Source organism: Aptenodytes forsteri, unplaced genomic scaffold, assembly GCF_000699145.1.
Source record: "Aptenodytes forsteri isolate BGI_AS27 unplaced genomic scaffold, ASM69914v1 Scaffold168, whole genome shotgun sequence".
NCBI classification, from domain to species: Eukaryota; Metazoa; Chordata; class Aves; order Sphenisciformes; family Spheniscidae; genus Aptenodytes; species Aptenodytes forsteri.
The window spans coordinates 171,855-197,637 of record NW_008796047.1 but is presented as its reverse complement, the minus strand read 5'-3'; the positions used below and the strand labels follow the sequence as shown (position 1 = coordinate 197,637).

At 50.8% G+C, this 25,783-nt stretch overlaps 1 protein-coding gene across 3 annotated transcripts in view; it reads left to right on the top strand.

Annotated features, from left to right (window-relative positions):
* Positions 1 to 23,327, top strand: part of PPP3CC (protein phosphatase 3 catalytic subunit gamma) — a 37,470-nt gene extending 14,143 nt beyond the window's left edge. For all 3 annotated transcript variants that reach the window (XM_009286163.2, XM_009286164.2, XM_009286162.2), the window contains 14 exons: positions 306 to 503; positions 801 to 925; positions 7,120 to 7,231; positions 9,302 to 9,447; positions 9,628 to 9,767; positions 10,346 to 10,423; positions 10,518 to 10,612; positions 11,306 to 11,431; positions 12,386 to 12,463; positions 13,285 to 13,311; positions 14,231 to 14,312; positions 14,783 to 14,880; positions 17,591 to 17,620; positions 19,222 to 23,327. In XM_009286163.2, coding sequence (XP_009284438.1) covers positions 476 to 503; positions 801 to 925; positions 7,120 to 7,231; positions 9,302 to 9,447; positions 9,628 to 9,767; positions 10,346 to 10,423; positions 10,518 to 10,612; positions 11,306 to 11,431; positions 12,386 to 12,463; positions 13,285 to 13,311; positions 14,231 to 14,312; positions 14,783 to 14,880; positions 17,591 to 17,620; positions 19,222 to 19,400 — 1,344 coding nt within the window. In that variant the 5' untranslated portion in view covers positions 306 to 475 and the 3' untranslated portion in view covers positions 19,401 to 23,327. The remainder of the gene's footprint in view (positions 1 to 305; positions 504 to 800; positions 926 to 7,119; positions 7,232 to 9,301; positions 9,448 to 9,627; positions 9,768 to 10,345; positions 10,424 to 10,517; positions 10,613 to 11,305; positions 11,432 to 12,385; positions 12,464 to 13,284; positions 13,312 to 14,230; positions 14,313 to 14,782; positions 14,881 to 17,590; positions 17,621 to 19,221) is intronic.
* Positions 23,328 to 25,783: the final 2,456 nt, after the last annotated feature.

The window sequence follows — 25,783 nt, the reverse complement described above, 5'->3', positions numbered from 1 at the left end:
CAACATTGTGATGACAACTGTCCCCACCGAATTAGGAGACAGCTTTGGTGCCCGCGTTTTCTGCGGATGCATATGGCATTTAGTCTGCATGCGGTGGTTTTTTAAACATGCTGAGGGGTGTATTCAGTTGCTCTGGCAGCATAGCTTTTCTTCTTTCAGTATCTGAGAGCATAATTTCAGTGAAAGTATGTTTCTGAGTGTATGCTCATCTTGAGGCTTGGAACGAAAGCCTCCTGCTGAAAAGACTGTAATTCTTTCCTCCCCGAAAAGAGACGTGTTGCTAACTTCTTCACTTCCATTTCCAGCTGTCCCATTTCCTCCCACGCAGCGGCTCACTCTGAAGGAGGTGTTTGAGGATGGGAAGCCTAGGCTTGACGTCCTGAAGAGCCACTTGGTGAAGGAAGGGCGCCTGGAAGAGGATGCTGCGCTGAAGATCATCAACGATGGGGCTGCCATCCTTAGGCACGAGAAGACAATGATTGAAGTGGAGGCTCCGATCACAGGTCAGAGAGCTTTCTGTGGCTGGAGTCCTAAATAAGGGCCATCTAGGAAACATGAGCTGCTCAAAGCGGCAGGTTTTCTGCTGTGTTCCTTCCACCAGCAAGGTTTTTAAATTGCCTGAACGCTCAGAAGAGAGGATTTTGCTGGTATAGATCGAGTACATCTTTGCAGAAGCTGGATGTAAAGCAGGGGTGGCTTGGGTCAGAGCACAGCCATGCTATGCTCCTTGTTGCTATCATGACCTTTCTTTTCTTAGCATGTAATTCTGTCCCTCTTTTGTGCTGCTCTTCCTCCCCTAGTGTGCGGTGACATTCATGGGCAGTTTTTTGACCTGATGAAGTTGTTTGAAGTTGGAGGATCACCCAATAACACCCGCTACCTCTTCCTGGGAGACTACGTGGACAGAGGCTACTTCAGTATAGAGGTGACAAAGTTGAGCCTGGGGCTGCTAGTACTAAACTAACCGAGACTGTTGAACTAAACACTAAATACAGACCTCTCTCATGCTGGATTTTATGCTCTAGTCTAGGTTTGCATGCAAGGAAAAACATGTTGTAGGTCACTTACGGTATGATTTTTGGCAGAAAAGTGATGTCCAAATGTCATGATTTTGAATTGGATCCTCACCCAGTGACAGAGTTAAACAGCAGCAGTGGGGTTAACGACTAAACTCTGGCTTCTGAACTCGAGTTTTAATATCACTTGTAGCTGTCAGTCAGGGGAACAAGAGGGAGAGTTGATTGTATGTTGCAGGCAACAGGATCCTACCAGGCAGTGGGAAGCAAATGTTTAAAAACTTGCAGGATTCAGCTTAGCAGGGAAAAGAAAGCGCTACACTACTGAGTCACTGCTTCCCTACAGTCCCCCTGAAAGCATCAACCTTGCAGTGCCAGAGACAGGGTCAGGAGAAAGGAGCAATAAATCACCTGGGCTGTTGTACATCTCGCTGTGACCCAGGAGCTTAGTGCCGAGGCATTTAATTGTGTATCTAGCCATGCTGTGCCCGTGTGACAATCTGCCTTGTCACAATAACGCTGTCACCTTACAGACATCGGCCGAACATCTGGCGTCGTGTTAGGATTTTGCAGCTCTGTGGGATGCCACCGACCAAGTATTGAGTAACACTGCGAATTGTTGGTCTTAAAGGGCAAAGTAATCGATGGGTCCCCGTGGTTGCTGCTGGCTCACTGAAGGCCTGGGAGCGACAGAGCAGGCAGTACGGGAGAGCTGTTAGCAAATGCTGCAAACCCCAAGGGATTGCAGCCTTCTGGTTTCGCAGAGGCAGAGCCGGGTGGAAAAGGAGTGCTTATTCCAGTTGGAGGCAACGTAATGGGGGGCATTTGGGGAAACGGGGGCATGAAAGGTGGTAAAACTGGCCTGGAATAACAGAGTAAGTGGTTTCTTTTTGAAGAGGGAGGGTGCATACCACGATGCAGGAATAGCTGAGCTGTTGGGTCTGCGGAGGAATCTTTCTCAGTTAAATTTTGGGGAGGAACTCTCACGGGCAGCGATGAAGGCGGTTAATGCAAGTGCTTCTCTGAAGGATTCTGCAGAGGATTTAGGAGGGTACCGCTGAAGGCTTGTGCTTTAGCAGCATTCTGGCTTACTTCCAGCCTTGCGCTTCGTGTGTTGCTAAATACTGACAGCGAGCCAAGGTGTGACGACGAGCAGTTTCCGGGGTAGCGGGGACGGATGCTCGAAAGGTGGGGTTGTGGCTGTTGGGATTTCTGGTGGTGCTGGCAGGAGGAGCCCCGTAACCCCTGGGGAGGAAGGGGAAGGACAGGCATCTGACTGCTTGTTTAAATGGCTTGGCTTGCGCAAATTGGGTTTGCAGTTTAGGTGTATTTACCTGGAAAAGAGATTATATTATAGCAGAGCAACTCTTTTCTGAGATAAGATGTGGATGGTTTTTTTTTTGATTAACCAAGAAACCTTCAAACGAGAGTTGTCGTACCCTGTGCCTACACATGAATTTTACAGATCCTGGGTGGTGAAGTGCTTCTCCCACTCTCTGCTCTTACCCTGCGATTGATCTGACATGGGGGTTTTACTCCCAGGTCTGCAGAAGTGAGTGCCTGAGTTGGGGATCGATGCCCTCGTCTCTCTATGCTGTGATAGTACGGAGGAATTCCAGGGGGATGGACGATGAGTCCGCCTTGGAGAACAGAGGTGTTATTTTTTTTGAGGAGGAGGAAGGCCTGAAAATTATAGGTAAACCATCTGTTGTGGCCTGACACTGACCGAGGGCCTGTGCCAGGCAGCCCGGTGTTTTCGGGCTCGAGAGCCTTGGGGCAGTTGGTCTTTGTCAGCTCTGAGCAGAAAGTTTTTATTTCATGCTGCTCTTGACTCTCCTCCTTCCCCTTTCCCCCCGTGTCTGCAGAGGGAAAGCCACCGAGCGCTCCGTTACCCCACAGAGCTAGCATTGATCTTTCACGAATCAGGGTGGGCTTTGATTAGTACATGCGGGGGCTGATCCAAATGTCACTGATAAAGCAGAATCTAGAAGGCTTGATTCCCTTGTTCCTATTGATGTGTGCCTCTTCTTTCCACCTACTGCAAAGTGCAGCCGATGTGTTTTAAGAGATTCCCACCTGGGTGTGCAGAAACTGGTTTCTATAGTGAAACAACAGGAGGTTTGCAGCTGGTGGGGAGGATCGCTACAAGCAAAGAGTTAACAATGCCGAATGGGTGTCTGCATTTTTTTTTTTTTTTTTTTTTTTAAAGGCTGCTATAAAATGCAAAGCTGTAGCAGCTGGACTCTGAAGTGTGGAGATTGCTGATCTGTGAGCGTTTTGGGTTTTGGAGTTTTGATCGCTGTATCCCGGAGGCTCAGGTGATGGAAAGGCATCCAGGTTTCCCTGTGCTTTCACCGCTGGGAAGGTGGAGAGAGCCAGTGTCATCAGGCTTTCATGAGTCACCGCACAAGCTTGTGCATCCATGTACTGGGTGGGGAATATTATCGAGTGCCTGCCCAGAGCAGCTGATAATCATGACCTTTTAACTGAATGAAATAGGAGGTAATTGTATAATTGCATCCTGATGCAGGCAATCAGGAAACAAGATGCAAAACTGGGGGCCAAGGAGGTGTTAAGGTAAACTGTGTTGCTTGTTAGCAGCCCAAATAACCCTTGCAAGCTTTCCCCATTGCTGTGAGTATTTGGTTGTCAAGGTAAAAGGAGCAGTTTGTGGCTCAGACAAAACCTTTAAAAACCCCAAAAGCCTCTGTTCATCAACTCAGCTGGATGTCTTCAACAAATTATTTCTGGGCCTCTGGCTTAGGGAAATTCTCATTTAAAAACGTTCATTCCCAGTAAGTATAATGAGGCCATGAAGCGTGGTTTGGTTGGGTTTGTTTTTTTTTTCAAAAAAAGGCCATGAAGCGTGGTTTGGTTGGGTTTGGTTTTGTTTTTTTTTTTAAAAAAAAGTTGTGGGGTGAGAGGGAAGGGAAGCAACCGTGTGAAAGCTGAGACGGCTGATGTCTAGGGAAGAGGACGTAAGTATAATGAGGCCATGAAGCGTGGTTTGGTTGGGTTTGTTTTTTTTTTTTTAAAGAAAAAAGTTGTGGGGTGAGAGGGAAGGGAAGCAACCGTGTGAAAGCTGAGACGGCTGATGTCTAGTGGAAGAGGACTCTGCAAAGCGTTTGCTTTCAGTCCGTGCCACAAAGCCCCCTGCGACAGCGAGACTAACCGGCCGCGGACTCAAACGTTGTGGGGAAGGGTGACAGGCAGCACGGAAATGGGGCTGAACACCTCCATTTGGAGATGCTGATGAGACAGCATCCTGACGAAGGATTCTCTCGTCAGTCTGCAGGTGGGAAAGATGCTTCCTTCAAAGTGCTTTAAGCTTTTAGTTACATCTCCTAGCCCTTACACAAGAGAGGTCTGTGCCCATGTTAGTCAATGAGGGACCATCCTGGTCCGTGAAGCCAGAACTGCCGGAATACAATGAATAGAATTGTTTTATTAAATTACAAAGTGAAACAATTATTATGACCAAAAATTGAATCTATGGAAAGAGTAGATTTATCGGTAAAGATGGCATGATAATGGCATACACCTTTGCCAGGCTAGCTTTTCAAATCCAGTTACAATGGGACACATGATCGTTGCCTAATTACGGAATTGTATGTACGGTAATCTTGCCAGGATTGAATGCACCGTTTTATCCAGAGTAATATTAAAGAGATCCAGTCAATGTCGTAAGGTGCGAGCGAAGGTAGATTCGTGGGCCAAACATGGGACCGGGATGCAGGAGTTTTGCCGTGCTGTTTCTTCTGTGCCTGCTCCGGGAAGAGCTGGCAGGCTCGATGTTTATAACTTTCTTGTAAATGCCGGGTTTTGTAAATGGTATGAGAGATTACGGTGTGGCTTGTTGCGGGCAGGTTTGGCAGCAGCCCCTCTTGCTGTCGCTTTGGGTTGTGGGTAGCAATTCCTCTCGCAGTTCCCCCCACCGTGACCTGCTGAGCTTTCCCCTTGTGAGTGAAAGGGGGGGAATCAAATGGGGGCACGGGCGCGAATGTTTGGCTTTGGGCTTCAAACCGATAGGCAGAATAGGGGGAGAAGTAGAGTATTTAGGCCTAGTAAGCCATAATTGTCTGGAGTTGCTACTAGGCTATTGTAAACACGCAGTAATCAATTCCTGGGCACAGTGCCTTGAAAGTCTGGGAAAGGGATCTGTACAAAACGCCAGGAAGCATCTGAGGCATGCGAGTGCAGAAAACTCCCTCGTTCCAGCTCCTCCGGAGCTCACGAGGGCTGTTGAATGTCCTTTACTCATCGTTACCCCACTAGTACCTGGCAGCCCCCCACGTCCTTGTGAAATAGCTGCAAACCACGGGGAACTGCAGCGATACTGGAGACGTTTGCTCTTGACGTCTGTGGTTTGCTTGCTGCGTGTGTCCAGGAAGAATTGTGGTGCCGAGTGACTCCGTTCACTTCCATTTCACTTTAAAACACTTCAAATATATTTTTAAATATCTCTTCTGCAAGTTGCTGACCTTCTGTACAGCCCAAATCCTCCTCTTTGTTGATGGCGTGTCTCTACTTCCTTGCTTTGCTTTGAACCAGTGATGCCAGGGCTGGTTGCTTTCTCCAGTCTTTAGCCAGTCGCTTGGTTCGTTTATAGTGACTTTCACTTTTCAGTTCTCATGCTATCCCAGAAAAGTGACGTTTAGGTTGCAAACACAGGAGGTTAAAGCTTTAAATCACAGAATAATTATAAATGGTTTTGTTGGGAACATGTTAACAGATGCAGTAAAACATTAGTTTTGCTAGCCTTAACTACAGCTTATATTACCTGCCACTGTCCCTGTTTCTGTTCAGTTTTAAAATTCAGAATTTGCTATCCAGTCTTTCTCTGTGGGGTTGAATTCTGAGTTAGATGCAGACGGGTGCTTTACAGCTCCCTGGGGTTTTAGGGATCCCTGCATGTAGCTGGAATGACTAATGTATAGCTTACCTTGCAGGTTCAGTGCTTAAATACAATATCTAAGGTGTCTGTACTGGAAACTAACTTGAAACTGGTTTATTTTGGTTCTGGAGGTTGTTTCCATGCCACAGCAGCTGGTTCCCGGAGATCTGTGCACCAGATCAGCAATGTTTTTAAGCGTAAAACTGTTGACAGACTTCATGGTTCATGTTCTCAAAGTGTGCCGTTTTTGTAGCATGTCAGCCTAAAGGGTAAGCTCTTATTAGAGACTTTAATCCAGATCTTCAAGCTTGCTGTCATTATGGGTTGTCCTTCCAGCACTCAAAATCAACAAGGGAAATGTGGTAACATTTCCCCATGCTGGATATCTGCTGATTTAGCTGTCAGCTTGACAACGTATAGCGCAGAAGGGTAAGCGCGCTTGCTTTCCAGCCCTTCCCTTCTTCACGTAGCCTCTTTGGAAAGCCACCATGAAATATTTCTGGGAGCCTGCTGCAAATGATTGTTTCAGTTTGACTTTGGTCTGCACCTCATCAAAGACGATCTTTTTACAGGTGTTGCTGCTCAGATAGGGGATGTGGAAAGCCCTCTTCAAAGCCAGAAGGCTTTACTAAGCTTGTTTTTTGGTGAGGCTTTTCCTGTTTTGAACTTGAACTTCACATGACTGTAAGCGTAAGCAGAAAAACAGAGCGGGGGGAGAATTCAGTGGGGAAGATCAAGTTTAATTTTTCTAATGTTTAATATACTTGATAAAATGTCTATCAAGATGGCTGTCTGTTACACTTGATGGTCTCTGGTTTCGATTGCAGTGGGACATCTGGAGCGCACATCTCGCTGCGCAGCTGGTTTTGCTTTGCTGCTCTGAAAATGGGTGCTTTTTGCTTTGGTTTCTGCTGGAAGGAAAAGCTGCCCCCACCCAGCCCAGAGCCGGTTTCAGTTGAACGCAATCTCATTTGTCACTTCTCCAACTCAGGCCTAATATAGAGAAATGCTCAGTGTGGCTTTCCCCCACTGGTGAAGTTGGCCAAGATAAGATCTACTGCCGATTATGGAGCTGGGTTTCTATCAGGGTTCCACTTTGAATGCAGCTTGTTGGGTGTCTTCCCAGAAACACTTAGTGAAGTCTACGGATGATTAGTGCCCTATAAAAGGTTTTTATTACATGCCATCTCCTCCTTCCCTTTCTTGCAGTGTGTGCTGTATTTATGGAGTTTAAAGATAAATCATCCCAAAACGTTGTTCCTCCTTCGAGGGAACCATGAGTGCAGGCACCTCACAGAATACTTCACCTTTAAGCAGGAATGTAAGTATCAGCAGCGTAAGGATTTAAATGTGTTGTGACCAGGTGTGGGTCTTAATTTTTGTGCCTGCCACGAGTGGTATAGTTAGCTCTGGAGCTGTAAAAACCTGTCATCTTTTTTTCCTGCATACTTAGCTCTTCTCCTGTTTCAGCTCCTGCTAAAAGGAAAAAAAGCCAAATATATAAGTCCTGTAAAGTACTGAGTGCATGTTGATGTGGCCTTCTGGTTACAAAGAATGAGCGTGGATGGAAGAAATGCGAACGCATCTTCCCTGTCTTGCTGATGAGCCAGTTGCACGCACCCCCCCTCCCTGACTTTCAGGCCCAGCAACATATAATTACTGCCAAATGACTTTCAGCTCCAGATTGTGCAGCTGGGATCAGTGATTACAATTGGAAGCAAATAAAGGATTTGTTCCTCCGTGTTTGCACTAGGGAGAATCATTACCTTTAAGATCATTTTAGTTGAGTTAAAGATAGTTTCATGCAGCATTTACATATTTTTAAACCAACGGTGATGAAAGGTCAGGGAATGACCCCTCTCCTCGGAGGATGACAGTCATTCCTCCAAGCAATAAAGAAGGTATACACCAGCAACATGCAGTTCTCTATTAGGGAATAGTTGCTCAAGGACCCGACCTCAAGGAATAGGTATGGGCAAGGCACAAGTCCCATCTTCAGCCCTTCAGCTCTGGATGCTGCTGGACAGGGTAAGGCTGATAGGTACCGAGATAATGACATCTGTTTACTCAGAAATGAGTTGGAAAACACCAGCCAGTTCTCTGCTGGATACTCTAGTCATCAGATGGTGGTAGATGAGCTCCTGTTGAGCTGGGCTCAATTTGAACCAGAAAGCCAGAGGTGATGGGTTTTTTTTCCCCTTTGGAAAACAGAAGATACTGCCTTTCCACTTCCTGTATCGTAGCGTGCAGCTGAAAAAACCTGTTAGTATCTCTGAAATAAAGCTGGAGGAAAGGTAAACTTTCCATTCGTGCACTTTTTTGCTTTAGCCAGAGATGGATTTTATAGCAGTAAAGGGGCTTTCTCGAAGGTCTGGCTATGTTAACATATTGCTGCCCTGCGAAGGGGCTGCAGATGCAAGAAGACAGGCGCTTGACGTACAGTGATCTCTGTTCCTGCTCTCTGTTCTAACGGGAGGTGTGGAGAGATATTTCTGAACATACTTGGAGGCTTGCTGTAAAAGCTAAGCTGCTTTCGGAAAGGCCGTGTTATCTCTGTTTAATGTATTGAAACATCCTCTTCACCTCTGTTAAGGTGAGGCATCCAGCGGGGACTGTGATCATTGGTAGCCCTGAAAGATCCTGTGTGAAGGTTCATTTAACTGCAGGCATCTTGGTCAAATTCTGACTCAAAGCACTCGTGTCCAGCCGAAAAGGCAATTCCTATCTTAAATGATTGTGTAATATTGCTGTGCCAAATTAAACAGCTGCTGCACTTCCCAGTGTCTAATCTGCCTAGCAGCTAGGCTGGTAAGACTCTTTGAGTCTAGAGGTGCAGTATGAATGTAGGAAAGCGACGGGATGGCTTTATTAGTATCCCAAGTTTTCTATTACAGTGGCAAGCGCCTAGCCTCTTTTCTATGTTAATCTTAGCGCAGGTGTTCTAGAAAATAGCTTGAAGGGAGATTAATATTCTTGACCATGTCCAGATTACTGTGAAGCCTTTTCGTCTCCATGTCCAACAAGCATTTTCTAAGTCAGCATTTTCAGTAATACACGGGTGCAAAGTTCGACTTGGTGGGCCATAGGCATAGAGTTTCCGTATCACCTGAGGAGTTAGGTTCCTTGAACTTGCTTATCAGCACTTTGGCTGATCAAAGCTTTGCTTAATGCTTCTTATATCATGTAGGTTTGGATGCATGAATGACTCCCCCTTTAAAAAGAAAAAAGAAAAGATTAAAAAAGACTCCCCCTTTAAAAAGAAAAAAGAAAAGAAAAGATTTAAAAAAAAAAAAAAAGCTTCTGCTTTCAGCCTGAGCAGTCTTTGTTGTGCAAATGGGTAAATTAATTCAGTTCTTCCCTCTCTTCCTCCCCCTGCCCCTCATCTTTCCAGGTCGAATCAAGTATTCGGAGCGAGTGTATGATGCGTGTATGGATACATTTGACTGTCTTCCTCTTGCTGCCCTCTTAAACCAGCAATTTCTGTGTGTTCATGGAGGACTGTCTCCAGAAATCACGTGTCTAGATGACATTAGGAAAGTAAGTAATCTCCGTGGTCCTTTCACATAGCTTACAAGTAATAGTGTGGTTAATGGCTTGCTTGATTCCTGCATGGAGTTCCAGGTTGAGGCTCCTGTGCTCTGCATGTCCACACCGTAGGTGTGTGTATGCTGCTGCAGCTCTCACCAGCATTGTCCTGATTTTGTGTACGTTTTTCAGTTAGACAGGTTTAAGGAGCCTCCGGCCTTTGGTCCAATGTGTGACCTGCTCTGGTCCGATCCATCGGAGGATTACGGCAATGAGAAAACACTGGAGCATTTTGCCCACAACACTGTTCGAGGCTGCTCCTATTTCTACAGGTAAGTGGTGTTTTAGGGGGCTCTGATGGACTAGGGTTTTTTGTCTCCCCTTACACTAAGGTGTATGGGGAGATAAATTGCTATTCACATCACTCTGTGGGACTTCACAGTGTACCTGGCTCTGAAATAGTCTTCAGTTGGCTCTAATGCACAAAATCTTGTTTGTTTTTTCTTCTCCTGTAATATTGAGCTCTCTTTGGATATGTTGCTCTATGAAATTGTGGTATCGGACAGCAGAGATGCTTCTTTTAGCTGGCAGGGTGCCTTTTGAATGGTTTTCAGGCACTGGACAGTACCAGGAGCTCTAGGAAATAATCTTTTCCTGTCTAAAAGAGAAGCATTTGTGCTGACAGATCACTTGTAACCCGGCTGATAGGGAGGATTTGGCACCAGCGGTCTGTTTAACAGAATGCGTTGCAATTAATTTTGGAATGATCTAATACATACTGGCCTTGTTTGGGGATGCTGGACACAAACTGAATGGATGCTGCAAGTGGCTGGTTCCTGAAACCAAGACTATGGGTGTTATCTGCTCTCCTGCGCTACGTGCTAATGTATACTTGCTTTTTGTTTTCCAGTTATCCTGCAGTTTGTGAATTTTTGCAGAACAATAGTTTGTTATCTGTAATCCGAGCTCACGAAGCCCAGGACGCTGGGTAAGTGCTGCAGCCTGGTAGCTGAGCAGGCTCCGTCTGCGTTCGTGCTATCCTTAGCAAGACCAGTATGTTTAACACTTGACCTGTTTTTCAGGTACCGAATGTACAGGAAGAGCCAGACAACAGGCTTTCCATCATTAATCACAATCTTCTCTGCACCAAATTACCTAGATGTCTATAACAACAAGGGTAAGGCTGGCAAGGCCAGGGCTCTGCTGCTGTTCGGATGTCAGTACTGTCCTCACGCGCTTAGGAAATCCCTCTCCGTCTTCCCTTGCCTTGCCCGCTCTGCCCTCTCTTCTGGTTGCATTCTTATGCATGAAATGAAAAAGAGCTTTATATGTTAAACTGACGGCAGCTGGGGAGCTGGAAGTGGCTGGGTTCTCTGACTCGAAGACTTGATGTATTACTGTGGCAATTAGCTGTCAAGTTATAAAGCCTAGAATAATGCTTTCATTTCCAGCCACATGACAACTAAGCGCTATTGATGAATGCTGCCATAAAAGAGAAGCTGCTAGTATAGGCAAGCTTTTAACTTCACTGTGCCCCTAAAACCGTATTGAGTATGATGGGGAACGTTCCTCAGCTGTGGGGCTTTTTGCCACTTGCTTGGGATCTTGTCCCTGTGTTCATCACTTCTGATTTGCATAAATTTTAACAGCTTTGTTAAATTGTCCTTCACTATTAGGATGAGCTTTAGTGAAACAACGTAATGGGTAAACTGAAAAATATTGCTTAAGCCGCCTCATTTTGGAGAGCTGGTAGTTTGATTCTGCATGAGTGCAACCTCTTGTTGGTAATGAAGTTTCATTAGTGCAGGTACAGCTCCCAGAAGTTGACAGTGCCTATGGACATGTGTTGTCTTTCCTTTCTCTCTCCCAGCTGCTGTACTGAAATATGAAAACAATGTCATGAACATCAGGCAGTTCAACTGTTCCCCTCATCCGTACTGGCTTCCAAACTTCATGGATGTCTTCACATGGTCTTTGCCTTTCGTAGGGGAAAAGGGTAAGAGATATTTGGATTTCTGTTACGAGTTGCCCGGTGACTGGTCACAGTACCCTGAGTGTTAGAAACCTGTCCCACGGGCTATTAAATGTGTTGGGAGAGTGTTGTGACTCATTAATATCAGATAGCACTGGAAAGTAGTTCAGGTTCAAGGAGATCTGCATAATACTGGGTAAAGTTCACGTGAAAATAATTGTTGATATCTGTTTTAGAAAGCTTTTCCCAATAAAATGATCCTGTCTTGCTATTTCTGCATTGCTGATGGAGCCGATCTTGGGTGGTGTGGCCCCACCTCAGAATTTGGAGACATTTCTCTTGCTCTGGGTTTGCAACAGAGAAATTAAAATCTCCTGTTGGCTTGCGGCCCACCAAAAAGGAAGCATTCACTTCAGTTTAAAGGCTTATTTCATTCTGAAGGAGGCGAGGCAGCTTAAAATATGACCAAGACTTTGCCTCAATTTCTCAGCGAAAGGGTTTTTACCTCTCCTGGTGAGTTTAAATTCCGCTCCAGCGTTGTATGTTTGGAGTATGACTTACAGGTCTGAAGCGCCAAAGGTTTTGTGACTTTGAGGAACCAAAGGTTGAATTCCCCCCAGACTTGACTTTCTTGGAGCCAGGTGGCCTGTTGTGCGGGTCGGGGTGGGAAGGTGGGACCTTCACAGCGGGCCCAGGCTGTTCTGCATGAATGTTGGCACCCCGCTCCCCACGTCTGTTTCATCTGTGATGTGCTTGGACTGCATCCACCTCCTTGGCAGAAGGTGTAAAGTATGTCGTCTGCTCTGGGTACTGCTGCGAGGTACCAGCAGTATGCGGCTAAAAGTGTCTTTGGGCTTCCACTTCCAGAGTATAAATGACCTTGAAATCGTTTGCTTGTCCAGCTCGTCCTCCAAATACCTCTGTCTGCCAAGCGTGCGCACCGGGCCTCTCTAATCTTCCTGTCTGTACTTTTTACAGTCACAGAAATGCTCGTTAACATCCTCAACATATGCTCCGATGATGAGTTGATTTCAGATGGTGATGAGACATTGGAAGGTAAAAAAACGCTGTTACGACCGAGCTGGTAACAGTGGGGGGGTGAAGGTGGGGAAGGTGTATGATGCTAGCTCAAGAGTGATCAGCACTTGATTTATAGCTGGATGCCCAGCCAGGGTCTCCAGTTCCTTTTTGGCCAACCCTTGTGCAGTTCTGGGTAGGAAGCTTTTTTTTTTCCCTTTGCTATTCAGTCACAGAGAAATTAAATTATATTCACTGCGACAGACGCTTCTTGCCAGCTACTCTGGAGAATGGCTTCCTGCTCCTTACAGAGACTGCTTCCCAAGTGGTTATTTTTTCCCCCAATTCAAAATTTTCTGCACCAAAATATCTACCCAATCTTCTCATCTGTTGCAGTGAACTCCTCTGTAAAGTGGCTTCTCGTGTCACCCCAAAAAAAGTAGAATGCAGTTTTTGGCCCTGGTTTTAAGCTATGAAAGGGACAAAACAGTTGCTGAGCTGATCTGCAGTTTCTATATCGGGGGGATCGCTTGAGAGCGAGGTGATGGCCCAGAGGAAGCTCAGGCGCAGGCGTGGGGCATGCAGCGAGAAGTGGGGCTGTGAGCATGCACGGGGGGGTCCGGGGGAGCTGCCTGTACAGACGCCTGTAGGGTGGAGGACAGTCAGTCCCGCAGAGAAGCAGAACACCATTGTGGTACAACAGGGTGCCGCTGCTTCGGTCAACAGGTTGAGACTTTAACCCGCTTCTCCCATTGCATTTCGTTTTTGGTTTTTTTCTTTCTCCCTCCCATGAAAATTAAATTTGTTTCTTCTATCTCTGTCTTCATCTACTTGTTTCTTGGTGTCTCCTCTCCCTGAAGATCACTACATTTCAAGCTATCAGAAAGGTACCCAGCTAGAATTTGCTACGAGCTTAATTTTCACTGCCTGTGCCACCAGATTCCTTGGAGTGGATTTGAATAGCTGACTAGTTGGGCAGTCTCTTCATCCCCTTTCAGTTTTAACATAAGCGCCGTGTGTTTTTTAACCCTTCTGCGTTCCTCCAGGAACTTGAGAAACGGGGTCACGTTTCTATCTGACTTCTGAATGCAGCCACTTAGTGCATGGCTGAGCCATCGGTGCATGTTAGACCTCCGGTTTGGCTTGTACTGTCCTAATGTGTAGTTGGGCCATGTGAGGAATCTCAGCTGAGAGGAGATGTATTTGTTACCTCTTTTACTTTGATTTTTGTTTGTTTTCAGTTACCCTCCATGCTTTTCTCTCATGTTCGGTCTGTATAGCGGAAGGGGAGTTCACATATCTCACTTTGTGTTTGTGTGGGGTCAAAGCAGAGTTGCAAGGCTCCGGCCAGCCGTTCACTGTGCGCGTTGGATGCCAAAGCTGATGCTTGCGTGACACTCCTCCCCGCGGCGAGCACAGCCCGGTGTTCTGCGGTGTTCATCAGCAGTCAGATTCGTCAGTGTTCTGCCTTGCAAAACTGTGTCTACATGGCTGAGTCATTTGTGTTACATCCTGTGTAGTGTGATCAAACCTGGTGAGCTTCGAACAAGACCTATCCGATCCGTTTCCTTTGGTGGTTCTACTCTCTTTAGACCTTTAAGTCCGTGTGTCATCTCGTTGGTGTTGCCCTTCTCACTGCCATCCTGACCGCCATCCTCTCAGCACTGTTCTCTCAAGAGTGTAGCTGTGAATTTGTAAACCATGATTTCTTTTCCTGGAGTCAGGCAGGTGCTTCATATTGACATTACCTGTGCCTGGAGAGCAGGAAACCTTAAACATGCTGGTGTTTTTTTTTCTCTCCCTAAGGTGGGACAACAGTCCGTAAAGAGATCATCAGGAACAAGATTAGAGCCATTGGGAAGATGGCGCGTGTCTTCTCGGTTCTTCGGTAAGGAAGAAGCTTGTGATTTGGGGTTTGGGTAACGGGGGACGTTGGTCAGGCTGCTCCGGGCAGGCGGAGTCCTGCTGGGGAAAAATCTTACGAGACTGTTGCTTCAGAGTAGATGGCAAAGGCTCGAGGTGGTGGTTTCTGTATGCCTGGTGGTCTGACTCTTGGAAACCTTCATCTCAAGCACCGTCACCTTTGCCAGCAGAAATGCTGCTGACTAGGTATATTTAGCCCCTTCAGGATGCATTTGCTGCGCCGTAGCTCTGGTGCGTCGTGGCTGAGTAAGCAGAGGTCCTGTATTTACGAGGCAGGGTTGTGCTCAGTGCCCAGCAGATCGGACGCGCGCTGCCTGTGGTCAGCACAGGGCAGACTCTGGCTTTCATGCCGCTCGCCACTAACAGTCTTGCGTGGATCTAACTGAGCATTGCATCGATCTCTCGGTAACCGGTTGCGTTGCCTCTTACTTGCAGAGAGGAGAGCGAGAGCGTGCTGACTCTCAAAGGCCTGACTCCCACAGGTACACTGCCCCTGGGAGTGCTCTCAGGGGGGAGGCAGACCCTACAGACTGGTGAGTATGAACGATCCTCTTCTCTGCAACACTGCATCCCCTCTGCAGTTTTATACCTGGTCCTCAGCTGCCCCGAAAACCGTTCGATCGGTTCCCGTAGGCGTAATTCAGGGTGCCAGGGGACCCGAGAGGTGGTTCAGGCCCACGGGGAGGAAGGATTCAGAAATAGGAAAAAGCAGAAATGTAGGTGGGGATGTGGAGAGCCTTCCAAGATGTCCCTGTATACCCTCGAGGAGGGGAACGCGAGGGAAAAAAGACAACAAACAGCATCCCGCCTAAAGCATGTGTATTGCTTTATTGTATGTTTCTGCAACAATTTTTATCATTTATTTCCCTTCTAACGCTGCATGATAAGTATTCTCTGCTTCACCTCTCTGCTGCTGTTGTGTGATAGCGTATATATGAACGTAATAGTAAACACGCCTGCTTGTTTGTTCTTTGTTAAACAAAACCCCTTCTTCGATTTTGACCCTATGAAACTGTGAATCCCAAACAGAGGAAGCTTAGCTTTAGTTGAAGGAAGGAGATTCTTCCAGGCCTGTATGTTTCATATTAAGACTTCTCTCGGCCCCCTGGTTTTGATCTGGTTTTGGAGGTTTCTCTTCTGTGCTTGCTGGCAAATACTTTGCTCCCTCCCTCAGCAGCCAACTGGTCTGTCTTAATAGTGTGCTGAGAGCAGGACTGAGCTAGCGATCTGCGTGCTTTAAACTCGCAGGGCAGGGAGATTGGCTGATGGTCAGGGAATGAGTTATCATAGTAACATGTGTCCCCAGAGGGAATCCTGTAATCTAGTGTTTTAATCCTTTCCTGCCGCCAGCCTTTGAATGCTGGCGTCTAACCAGCCTGCTTTCCCCTTGCTATCAGCGCTGGGTAATTTCCTGCGGGCTCAGAAGAGAGGGCTTGTTCTGGGATTGCCTTGCCTTGATTAAATAGTTCACAAGTGAGAAACGTGTAAATATTGCTGCCCGCTCCTGGGGATGGGGAGGGATGCGGTATCGCTCCCAAACTCATAGGTTTCTCTGCCTGCAGAGGAGTATGATTTTTTTTTTTTTCTTTTTTTTATAGCAACCACAATGGTTTCTGTCGCCCCAGTTCTGCTGGAGGTATGGGAACAGAGCCTGAGTGGGAAGGCGGCTGTTACAGCTCGAGCAGCCAGCTCGCTCGTGGTGCTGCAGCTCTGCCCCTATAGCTGACAGCGCAGGGAGCGGGTCGTGCTGCGACGCTCTCCTGCACCTTCCCCTCTCGGGGGCTGGGGGGGTGTCCTCTAAGGGGCTCCCCCCAGTAAGGAAGCTGAGATTTGTGCATCTCCCTGAGACAGGACAAACAAGCTGGACCTTTGCTGCTGCCTTACCTGACCCTGCCTGCCGCCTCCTCCCGTGGCTGCGGGCTTCCCACCCCTTGCTGTTCCCGGCACCCCGTGCTCCCCTCAGCAGCACCCTGCTTTTCGTGCCCTTCTCACGCTCCTTTCCCCGTCGTGCCTCCTTCTCTCACCCCTTCCCGTTTCACATGTCCCTTCGCACCGCGCCGTCTGCTCGCAGCAGCCTCCTGGTGAACGTACAGGCGCTCCTTCAGCAGCCGTGCTGGGAGCCCGTCTGCTCGGCAGGGAGAGGAGGGGGCTGCACCCCTTTTGAGGTGCCTCTGCACCCCAAAAGAGGAGAGACAGGGCTGCAGGTAGCAGTGGCGGGGCCCCTTCCCTCCCTGAGCCTCCTGCCAACCTTTCGCAGCACGGCTTAGCAAAATCGGCTGAGTAAAGTCACCGAATCTGGAGCAAAGATGCTCAGCTACAACTCCATTCTTCTTCCATGGCCTCTCAGGGACCAAGTGGCCTTTGTATTGTGTCCAAAGCAAAAAAACTGTGGCGTTTTGAGGCTAAAAGCAGGGGATCTGTTCTAGGGAAGGGCCTCCTCCCAGATGTTGAGGCAGGGACTACCAAAACTTGGACAGCTGCTGCAGCAGATTTAGGAAGGGGGACGTTGCTCAGCTTTATGGTGCCTTGTTGCTTGGTAACACTTTTAGGAGGTGGAGCTGAAGCCAAACTGGATTTGAAGCATCAGCCTGGCTTTTATGTTATAATTCAAGGCATCGGGAGCGGAGCAGCCTGGTATCGGCTGCTGCCTGCCCTCCCCCGCAGAACAAACTGCCCCTCTCTTCCCCGCTGCTCCGAAAAGTCATCACGTCCCTCGGGGTCACTTCCCTCACGTTGGCTCTGGTGGTTGGGGCTTTGCTGTGGGATGAATTCCACATAATTTACCTTCTGAAGGTGGCCAGGGCGCCCTAGAGCCACTGAACTGGGAGCAGGGGGGCTGTAAATGCAGGTGGAGACCCATGGCTTAGTCCGAGACTATCGCTGTCCTTGCCGTGGGACGCCTGCATGCCCGAGCCCTCCAGCGCATGCAGCAGCGAGCCATCTCTCTGCTTCTCTGTTTCTTTCCATCGGATTTATCTGTGTGACGAGTCCAGCGAACGTGAGGAAAGGAGACTCCCCCGTGTCAGTGCTCAGCAGACGCTAAACCCGAGGGAGTCCCCTTCCAGCCTTCCTCTCAAGCTCCTGTCACCTTTTTTCCTCTTGCCAGTTGGTTTTGATTACGGTCGTCTCCACTGGGGCTGGGAGGCTGTGGGCTCTGCGTTCGCAGCGATGATGTTCGATCATCACTGTCACTCTTTTTTTTCTGTCTTCATTTTTGCATGCCACTGTTCTTCTGTATTGCAGCCACAGTAGAAGCGGTAGAGGCACGGGAAGGTATGGCTAGAATCCGGCGAGAGACTCAAATCATCTCTGTGTGTGCGTGCGCTAATTTTAAAGAGCTTTATCAGCCTTATGGAAGCTTTTTACTCTTGCATCACCAGAAGTGGGGGAGGATGGGCCCCTGCTGGGAAGCAAAAAATACACGGTGGGCTGGTTCAAGTCTATTTTAGCCTTTAATGAGGCTATTGCTTAGTGCAATACCTTTATTCCGAGAGTGCCCTGTCTCCGGAGCGGTTTGTGCTCTGGTGTCTCAAGACCTTGGTGTTGGGGTCCTGCAGTCCGATCTCGGATGCCTCGCGGCTGAGTTCATCCCCTGGGTAACTCGATCCGGTGAAGGCTGCCAGCAGGCTTGGTCAAAATCATCTAGGAGACAGCGGATTGCGCGACTCTGATGTAATCCTTGCCTTCCCCACAGGTGGGCCAAGGTGGGCCCAGCGTGGAGAAGCAGTTTTCTCCCTGTAGCTCGTGTAGAAATGACAGATTCATGAGGTTACTGTCAGGGGAGGTTTTCTCCTTGATAGCTCCATTCAACTACTGATGAATGGGGCCGTACCTCTGTGTAGAGAACTTTTTGATTACCAAGGGAAGATTGTTTGTAAACCAGCCAAGTCCTTGTAAAAAGGTTTGGCACAACCCCCTTTTTCTTAAATTATCTGTAATACAAAGAAGTTAAACATTTGGTCCATATCATCACCGCAAGGATGATGTACTCAGCCTCGTAGTGATGAAACAGGGATACGCCTGCCCTTGGTGGGATTTCATCACTCGTGAGACTGCCTGCGTGTCTCCTGGTCATGCAAGAAGCGTTGCGTTTGTGATCCGAGGACTAGCTGTTTCCCTCTCCTGGTGTTGCAGTGTGTGGTTTGTGTTGGAGTTAAAGCCTCGTGGTGGTGTCTTTGTTGTGTTGGTTTGGTTTTGCCTTTTTTTTTTTTTCTTCGTTTGTGCCCTTGGTGGGATTTCATCACTCGTGAGACTGCCTGCGTGTCTCCTGGTCATGCAAGAAGCGTTGCGTTTGTGATCCGAGGACTAGCTGTTTCCCTCTCCTGGTGTTGCAGTGTGTGGTTTGTGTTGGAGTTAAAGCCTCGTGGTGGTGTCTTTGTTGTGTTGGTTTGGTTTTGCCTTTTTTTTTTTTTCTTCGTTTGTTGTTTTTTTTGGTTTGGTTTTGCCTTTTTTTTTTTTTTCTCTTCGTTTGTTTTTTTTTTTTTTTTAGTATCCTGTTTTTCAGCTTTGAAAGTTTCCTGAGATTTCACTGTTTGGGGACGTTGAGCACTTGTCTGGTCTTCAAGTTCCTACTGCTAAACTGTATTAAAAGAGGAACCATTAGGGAGCAGAGCAAGTCGCCGCAGTCTGGAATCCTAGACTTTGCTGCTGTGACCCGGCGGCAAAGGCTTCAACTTCCCAGCTGCACTGTGGTACCCACATAAGCTGGCGATGCTGAAAATCACCTACGGACCCATCTCGTGGTTCCCGTAGCCAGACACGTGCTTTCTGTCGCCCCGACTCTGTCCTGTACATGTCTGGCGTGTGCTAAAGGGCTCCTATCCGGGGATCCGCGGCTCAGACTAACTCTTCTATCTCGGCCCTTCTCTCTGCAGCCATTCGTGGATTTTCGCCGCAGCACAAGATCCGCAGCTTCGAAGAAGCCAGAGGTCTGGATCGCATTAACGAACGCATGCCGCCACGCAAAGATTCAATGCACTCAGACGGGCCGGTGAACTTGGTAACCTCAACAAACTCTGCGGACAAGAATGGCACAGGGAAGAAAGCCCAGTAACGGTCCGAGCGCCCAATCTGCACCACTAAAGGATCCAAAACTTAATGAATTTTATTTATTTATTATTGGGGTGGGGTGGGGGCAGGGGAGAAACCAACTTCACCTGGAGGCACGTTCATAATCCAGTTTGCATCCATTCTGTAAGAAAGGTGACCATTTTGTAATTTTTTTATTTATGTTCAATATATAAAAAGTCCATCTTTTTTTAATTTAGAAACCAATCTAACTGCTAGTGCATATATGAAGTGTTGTGCTGTACAGCTGACCTCTCCTCCACGAGAGGCAAACCTCTGTGGGGGGATTAAAAGAAACAAAAACAGTCCCAGGCAACTTGGGTCGTTGACTTTGGTACACTTCTAAGTTAGCCTGTGCTTTCAAAAGCGGGTCCTTTCGCTGAAAATAGGGTTGGTTTGGTTTTTCTTTTCACAACTGTCTTCTTCCCAGAGTTTGCTGTTGTTTTCTTCGACTTCTTGCCTACCTGCATCTGCTGCTTTAGCAACCGATTCTGTGGAAGGCACGTTGCGTGGTGCAACTGGCTGGGATCCGTCCCTCTTCCAAGGTGACATCCGAATGTTCAGGGTTAGCTCTGAAGGACTCCGGGGTGTTACGCCAATCACAGCACCTTTTCCTTCGGTAATTCAGTTTTGTTCCAGTGGAGCCCCAAGCGAAAAAGTAACCTCTGAATCAGAACGGGAAGGCAGGTGGGAGAAGCACTGCCCCTTGTCGCAGCTCTTCCCGAAGCTTCGGCCGTTCGGACTCGGTGCAGCCGGCTGTACGCCGGAGTTTCTCAGCCGGGGCTGTCCGTGCAGCAGAAATCCCGCTGGGAATCCCTCTGATTCAGAGCAGAGGAATTGTCGCTAGCGATCAGCAGGTCTTTGGGAAATCTGCACGGCCTGAATTTTAAAGGAAAAAGGGGGTGATTTATAACCTGTGGACAGAAAGACCCCCCCCGCTACCACCATCACATACTGCAGAGCCCGTGGCACGCTCCCCTGCGCCCGGCTCTCGAATCAGCCCTTGCTGATCAGTATTTGAGCGGTGGGCGTGCGAGGTGGTCCCCCCTAAGCCAGCACCGCCTTCCACTCATCCAGCGTGCGTCTTGGGGGGGGTCTTTCACCTGTTACCTTGTTATCCAGCGGCTATTCCTCCGACTCCAAAGGAGCCACGGGCGCATCAGCCTTTCCTGGCAGCTGGAAGGGGGTTTGCCGGCTTGTGATAAAGATTTGGGGAAGGGTGGGTGACGGTGCTGCTCGGTTTTGTAGAGATGTGGCTTGTTGGCTGACGGCCAGTGGCGAGGCGGCTTTGCTAAAAAGCCCCCGGTTTGGGAAGCGCGTCCCTCGGCTGCAGGGGAGGGAGGATGGTTTTACAGTAGGTTGGCAGGTAGAAGAACCGAGTGGATCTGGCAGAAGTTTTGGAAGGGTGTTTGTGCAGTGCTGGAGAGGGAGGGGGATCTCCTGGTGAAAGGAGGGTTTCCAGAGGACGCCCTCTTTGCAGGGTCAAGGGTTTTGAAGCTTGGATCTCCTAAGCAGAGCCTCGTTCTTTCGCTTAAACTTTGACCTGAAGCGAGTGTTGAAAGAGGATTTTGTGAGATTCCCGTTTGGTCGCTTCCCTTCCCCACATGTCATTTGAGCCACGTCCTTTTCTGCCTGCGATTGCACAGAGTCAAAGCAGCAGCTTCCAGAAGCGAATCCCTTGCCAGCTTTCACTTCTTTTCCAACTTAACTGTCTATTGTGCTTTCTCCAAGCAAGGGCAGCAGGTGAGCAGGCTTAGCCTCTAATAAGGGATATTTGCCAACCCCTTCTCTGGATCTTGCTGTCTTCCCTTTGTGCTCCGGCCCTAAGCTGCGATTCCAGCGAAAGAGGAAAACAGCAACTTTGCAGGAAGCTTTCAAATTGTCTTATAATTGTACGTCACTTAATTTCATGCCAGCTATTTAGGAAACAGTATCTGTGAGCAGACCACTGGGTTTTCACAAGAGACTTTTGAGTCGCATGCCTCCACTTTTTCTTTTTTTTTTTTTCCCCTTTTTTTACACGCCCACTGCTTTGCAAAAAGTGCGAGATGTTTTGAGCAAGCTTCTCTAACCCCATATGAGGCGTGGGGCCAATTGCCTTTGTGAGTATTTCTTCTGTTTTTTAACGGCATCTTTTCTGAAACACAGTGAGCCGATGTGTGGTATCTTCCTCTGAGAGCGCAAACCGTGCAAAGGTGCTGCCCGTGCATGTTCGGGCATGTTGTTCTGACCCAGGCTGGGATCTCACCCAAGCAGCAGTTTTAGTCGGGAGCTTTGGGACGGGTGCTGCAGGGGGATGCTCGTACCCCGAGCCTGGCAGCCCGTGCGTGGGGGTTCAGGAGGGGACCGTCCCTTTCCGGAAGGGGGATTTGCTTTGCTCGTGGTTTGTCCCCCAACCTTCTCGTCCTCTGGCATCACCAGCTCCCCCCCAAAACCCGTTTGGCCCTTGTGCTTCATGGTTTGCCGCCCTTGCAAAGCACGGGGGGGCTGGCGGCATTGTGAGGAGCTGTGACGCACACGCACCCCCCCACACCCCCCCCATCCCCGGAGCTGGGTGTTGCCGAAAATGTCCCTGTGGCTGGCGGGACCGCAGCATCTCGGCCCAGGAGGGACTGGTGCCTGTCGGGGGAAGGCGGTTAATGGCTGGATGTGGGTCCCCCCCCCGGCGGGGAGCCCTGCCCGGGAGCCGTACAGCAGCCGGCACGTATGGATGCTATACTGCCAGGCGAAGCGCAGGCTCCCGTTGCCGCAGCAGCGCTGGTGCCGGACCCCCTTCCCTTGACAGGAGTTCCCGAGGGGGTGAGGAGCAGTGAGGGGGTGAGGAGCAGCGATGGGGCGCGTGGGTGCTAATTACCCCCTGGATTGACTAATGCTCATCCGTGTAACCCTCTCCGTGCTGGCATCCCTGCCCAGCCCGGCCGGCGGCAGGAGCTGCGGGGAAGGAAGGCAGAGCTTTCCCCTGCCCCAGCGCTGAGCTGGGAAACCCCCATCCCCTCTTCACCAGCTTTTGGGGAAGAGGGTGATGAAGACCTCGGAGCAGAGGCCGGCAGCAGCCGGCAAGGTCCCTCGCTCACCCCGGCACAGTGCCCTGCCCCGATCCCCACCACGGCAAAACAAAAAATGCCAGAAATACGCAGATTCCCCCCCTCTTCCTCCTCTTCCCCACCACTCCCCCCCCTGCAAAGCCAGCGCCTCGGAGCTATGCACGTCTCAAGACCCCTCATCTCAGAGCTCCCGCCCGCCCCTTTCCCTCCCCGGCTGCCACCCGGAGCTTGGCAAACAGGGCTCCGGGAGCGCAAGCCGAGGAGCATGACCGGCCCCGGGGACAGCCCAGCCGCCTCCTCCGCCGGCTGGCCTCGTAGCCTGGGTGTTTTTTGCATGTTATAGCAAGGTGCATGTAACAAGGAGGGGAGTCAGCAATGGGTCGGGTGGTGGGTTGAGTTCAAGCTTTTTTTTTTTTTATTATTATTATTATTTTTGGCGTTGGGAGAACCTCTTGCTGCCCGTGCCAGCCCGGGAGCCTGTCGCGGCGCCCGGGCACAGATCCGACCTAGGTAGGTGCGGTGGCAGGGATGCGTGGAGGCCGACCGGCCTCTGCCAGGGAGGACCTGAAGCCCCACGGGACACGTGCTGGGTGCAGTGATGGTGATTTTAGGGTTCTCGATGCTGAAGGATCATACGCCCGTTGCCTGGAGACTGCCTCCTTTTTTTTTTTTTTTTTCCTTGCTTTTTTTTTTAGTTATGTTTAAAGGAGAAAAAAAAAATGGTGAAAATGTTATTTATTGGCAGAAATTATTTAATATAATTTCTTTTTTTTTTTTGTGAACAAGGAATGAATTTGTTAGAACTGTCTTAATGTAAATTGGGAGTCATCTTTAAGGAAAAAAAAAAAAAGTTAAAAATTGACACAGTCACTCGGCTCCGCTGTGGTTTATTTTGGGGTGCACTGGGGTGCCTGGCTCCCGGGGCGGAGGGCAGGGCAAGGAGCCTCGCGGGTGCTGCCTGGCTTGCGGGAAGGAAGGGAGAAAGGTTTTGGGGTCTGTTTTACAGCCGCTGCCTCGCTCAGGGCCTCTCTCCGGGGCGAGGGCAGCGCCGAGACAGCGTCTCCCAACCCTCCCCGGCACGTCGGCACTTGCGAAGTCGCTCCCGGGCACTTTTGTTGGAGAGCTCTTGGCTCCCTCTCCTCGCCCCTCCGTCCTTCCAGCCGCTGGCTGAGTAAATAACCCTCCTCCTGCTGCCTTCCTGGGTGCCAGGAGGAAGAGGAGGGTATTTGCCAGCTCTTGTTTCACACCCCCTCCCCCCGGCTCCTTCCTCGCCCCTCTTGCTGGGTGCTTCCACCGTGCCGTGGGCTTGCAGGGCTTTGGTGACCAGCCCTGGTGTTCTTGCTGGCCAGGCTCCATCCTGCTGGCTTACAGCTCCGCAGCTGGCCTGGCTCCCCCGGCTCCTGCCCCGGGGATCCCCAACCTGTGCCCCGCTGCAGGGCCAAGCAGGAGGACAGGGGACGGCTCCCACAGCCACCCCAGCCCCGCCATCGCCTGCTCCCTCCCTGGCTGGGGAGCCGGGGTGACCTGGCTCCCAGCTGTGGCTGCCACAGATGGCTTCTCCCCTGCAGCACCTCTGCCCGCTGCCGGGGCTGCTTGGGTCAGCATCTGACCGTCTGAGTTTAGCTCATCGCGTGCAACCCCTTTGCCGTCTCTGGCTCCTTCACTGCGGCTCCCCAGGCCCCGCGTGCCGCCGTCCCCGGACCCCAGCTGCCAGAAGTGGCCAGGGTGCCACCGGGGAAGGGATGCTCCGGCTCTCCCACCCCTTTTCCTGGGTGTTCCCACCGAAGAGGGGGGAGCCACCAGGAACCTGCCTCGCACCCGGCATCGCTGCCCAGCCCTGGGCTCCCTGACCCTTGGCGTGGGCAGGGCGCGGTGCCGGTCTCGGCAGCGAGGGGCTCCGGCAGCTGCCCACGACAGCCCTGACCAAGAAAGCATCGCCCGGCCTGGCCGCGCGTTCCCGGCTGGCATCGCCGCGCTGAGCAAACAGGAAACACTCGCCCTTTGTTAATCCTGTCCCAGGCTGCGCGTTAAATATTTATCTGTGAGCGGAGGCTGGTGCTGGAAGCCGGGCGGAGGGAGGCGGAGGGCCAGCCCCGAGGCTGCTCGCCCAGGACGGTGCATGGGGCTGCGGGGGTGAGTCCGGTCCCTGCTGGGGGGGGGAAGCTGGGTCCCCGGGGTGGGCTGCAGCGGCGTGGGGTGGCCGGGACCCCACTGCCCACGGGAGGGCCTTGCCAGCAGGCGCTGTGACCTCCGGAGACGTCACTCTGCACGCAGCGGGCTGGAGGGGACCATCACCCCCTTGGCGGGCAGGGGATGGGGTCTGGGCTCCCCTCACAGGGTTTAACCCTTTCCCCGGGTGCCCGCGGCTCTGCCCCCGGCCCTGCTGCCCTCTCTGCCCTTGTGTCCCCGCGTTTCCCCAGCAGGACCGGCTCCTGTCCCGAGCCTGCTTCCTCCCTGCGGTGTCCCCGGCTTGCACTGGTGCACGGGAGGAGCCGCCCCGTCCCCGCGGGAGCTGCGTCCTCCAGGGCTGTGACAACGGGAAGCACACCCCTCCCCGTCTCCATCGTCCCCTGGGTGCAGCATCGCAGCCTGGCAGGGCTGGTGCCATCGGCCCCTTCACCCCCAGCAGCAGCTTCTGGCAGGGGACGGGTGGCTTGGTGGGGACCGAGGGACGGCTGGTGGTGGGTGGCAGCAAATCCACCATCCTCCCGTGCGAGCTCCCGTGCAGGCAGAGGCCCGAGCTCACATGGGAGCACGCGGGATAGAGGAAGGGCTGGGGCTGGCCTGTTTCGGGGCTGTCAGCAGTTTCGGGGAGCGGCGAGCAGGAAGCGGCCGGCGGGCAAGCGCGGCGGAGGCTGGGCCACGGGTGCTGCCAGAGGGGATGAGGTGGGCTACGGGGCACCAGCAGAGCAGGGCATGGAGGTGTTAAATGGGGGTCCCCAATGCCCAGACCCCTGGGAGATGGAGAGGATGGAGGATCGCCCGTGGGAAAGCAGGCGGCTTTCGCCATGCCCCCCGTGCCAGTGCTTGGGTGGCCGCAGGAGCACGGAGCCCCGCTCCCCACTCAGGTCCTGACCTCTGCCGGGCACTTCCCTCTCCATCCTCTCCCAAAAAGCCCCTCCAAGCCCCCGGCTCCATCCTGGTGGGGAGCACCGCAGCTTGGGGCAGCTGCCGGCGGGGGGCTGGCGGCACTGGGCTCGCCCCATTTCGTAAGCGGGGGCCGGGTGCGCGGGAACGCGTGCGCGGGGCGGATGAGTTCAGCCTCTTGGCTCGCCTCCCTGGATCCCGTCCCTGGAAATGTCACTGGAAACTCTGAATGGGCCGG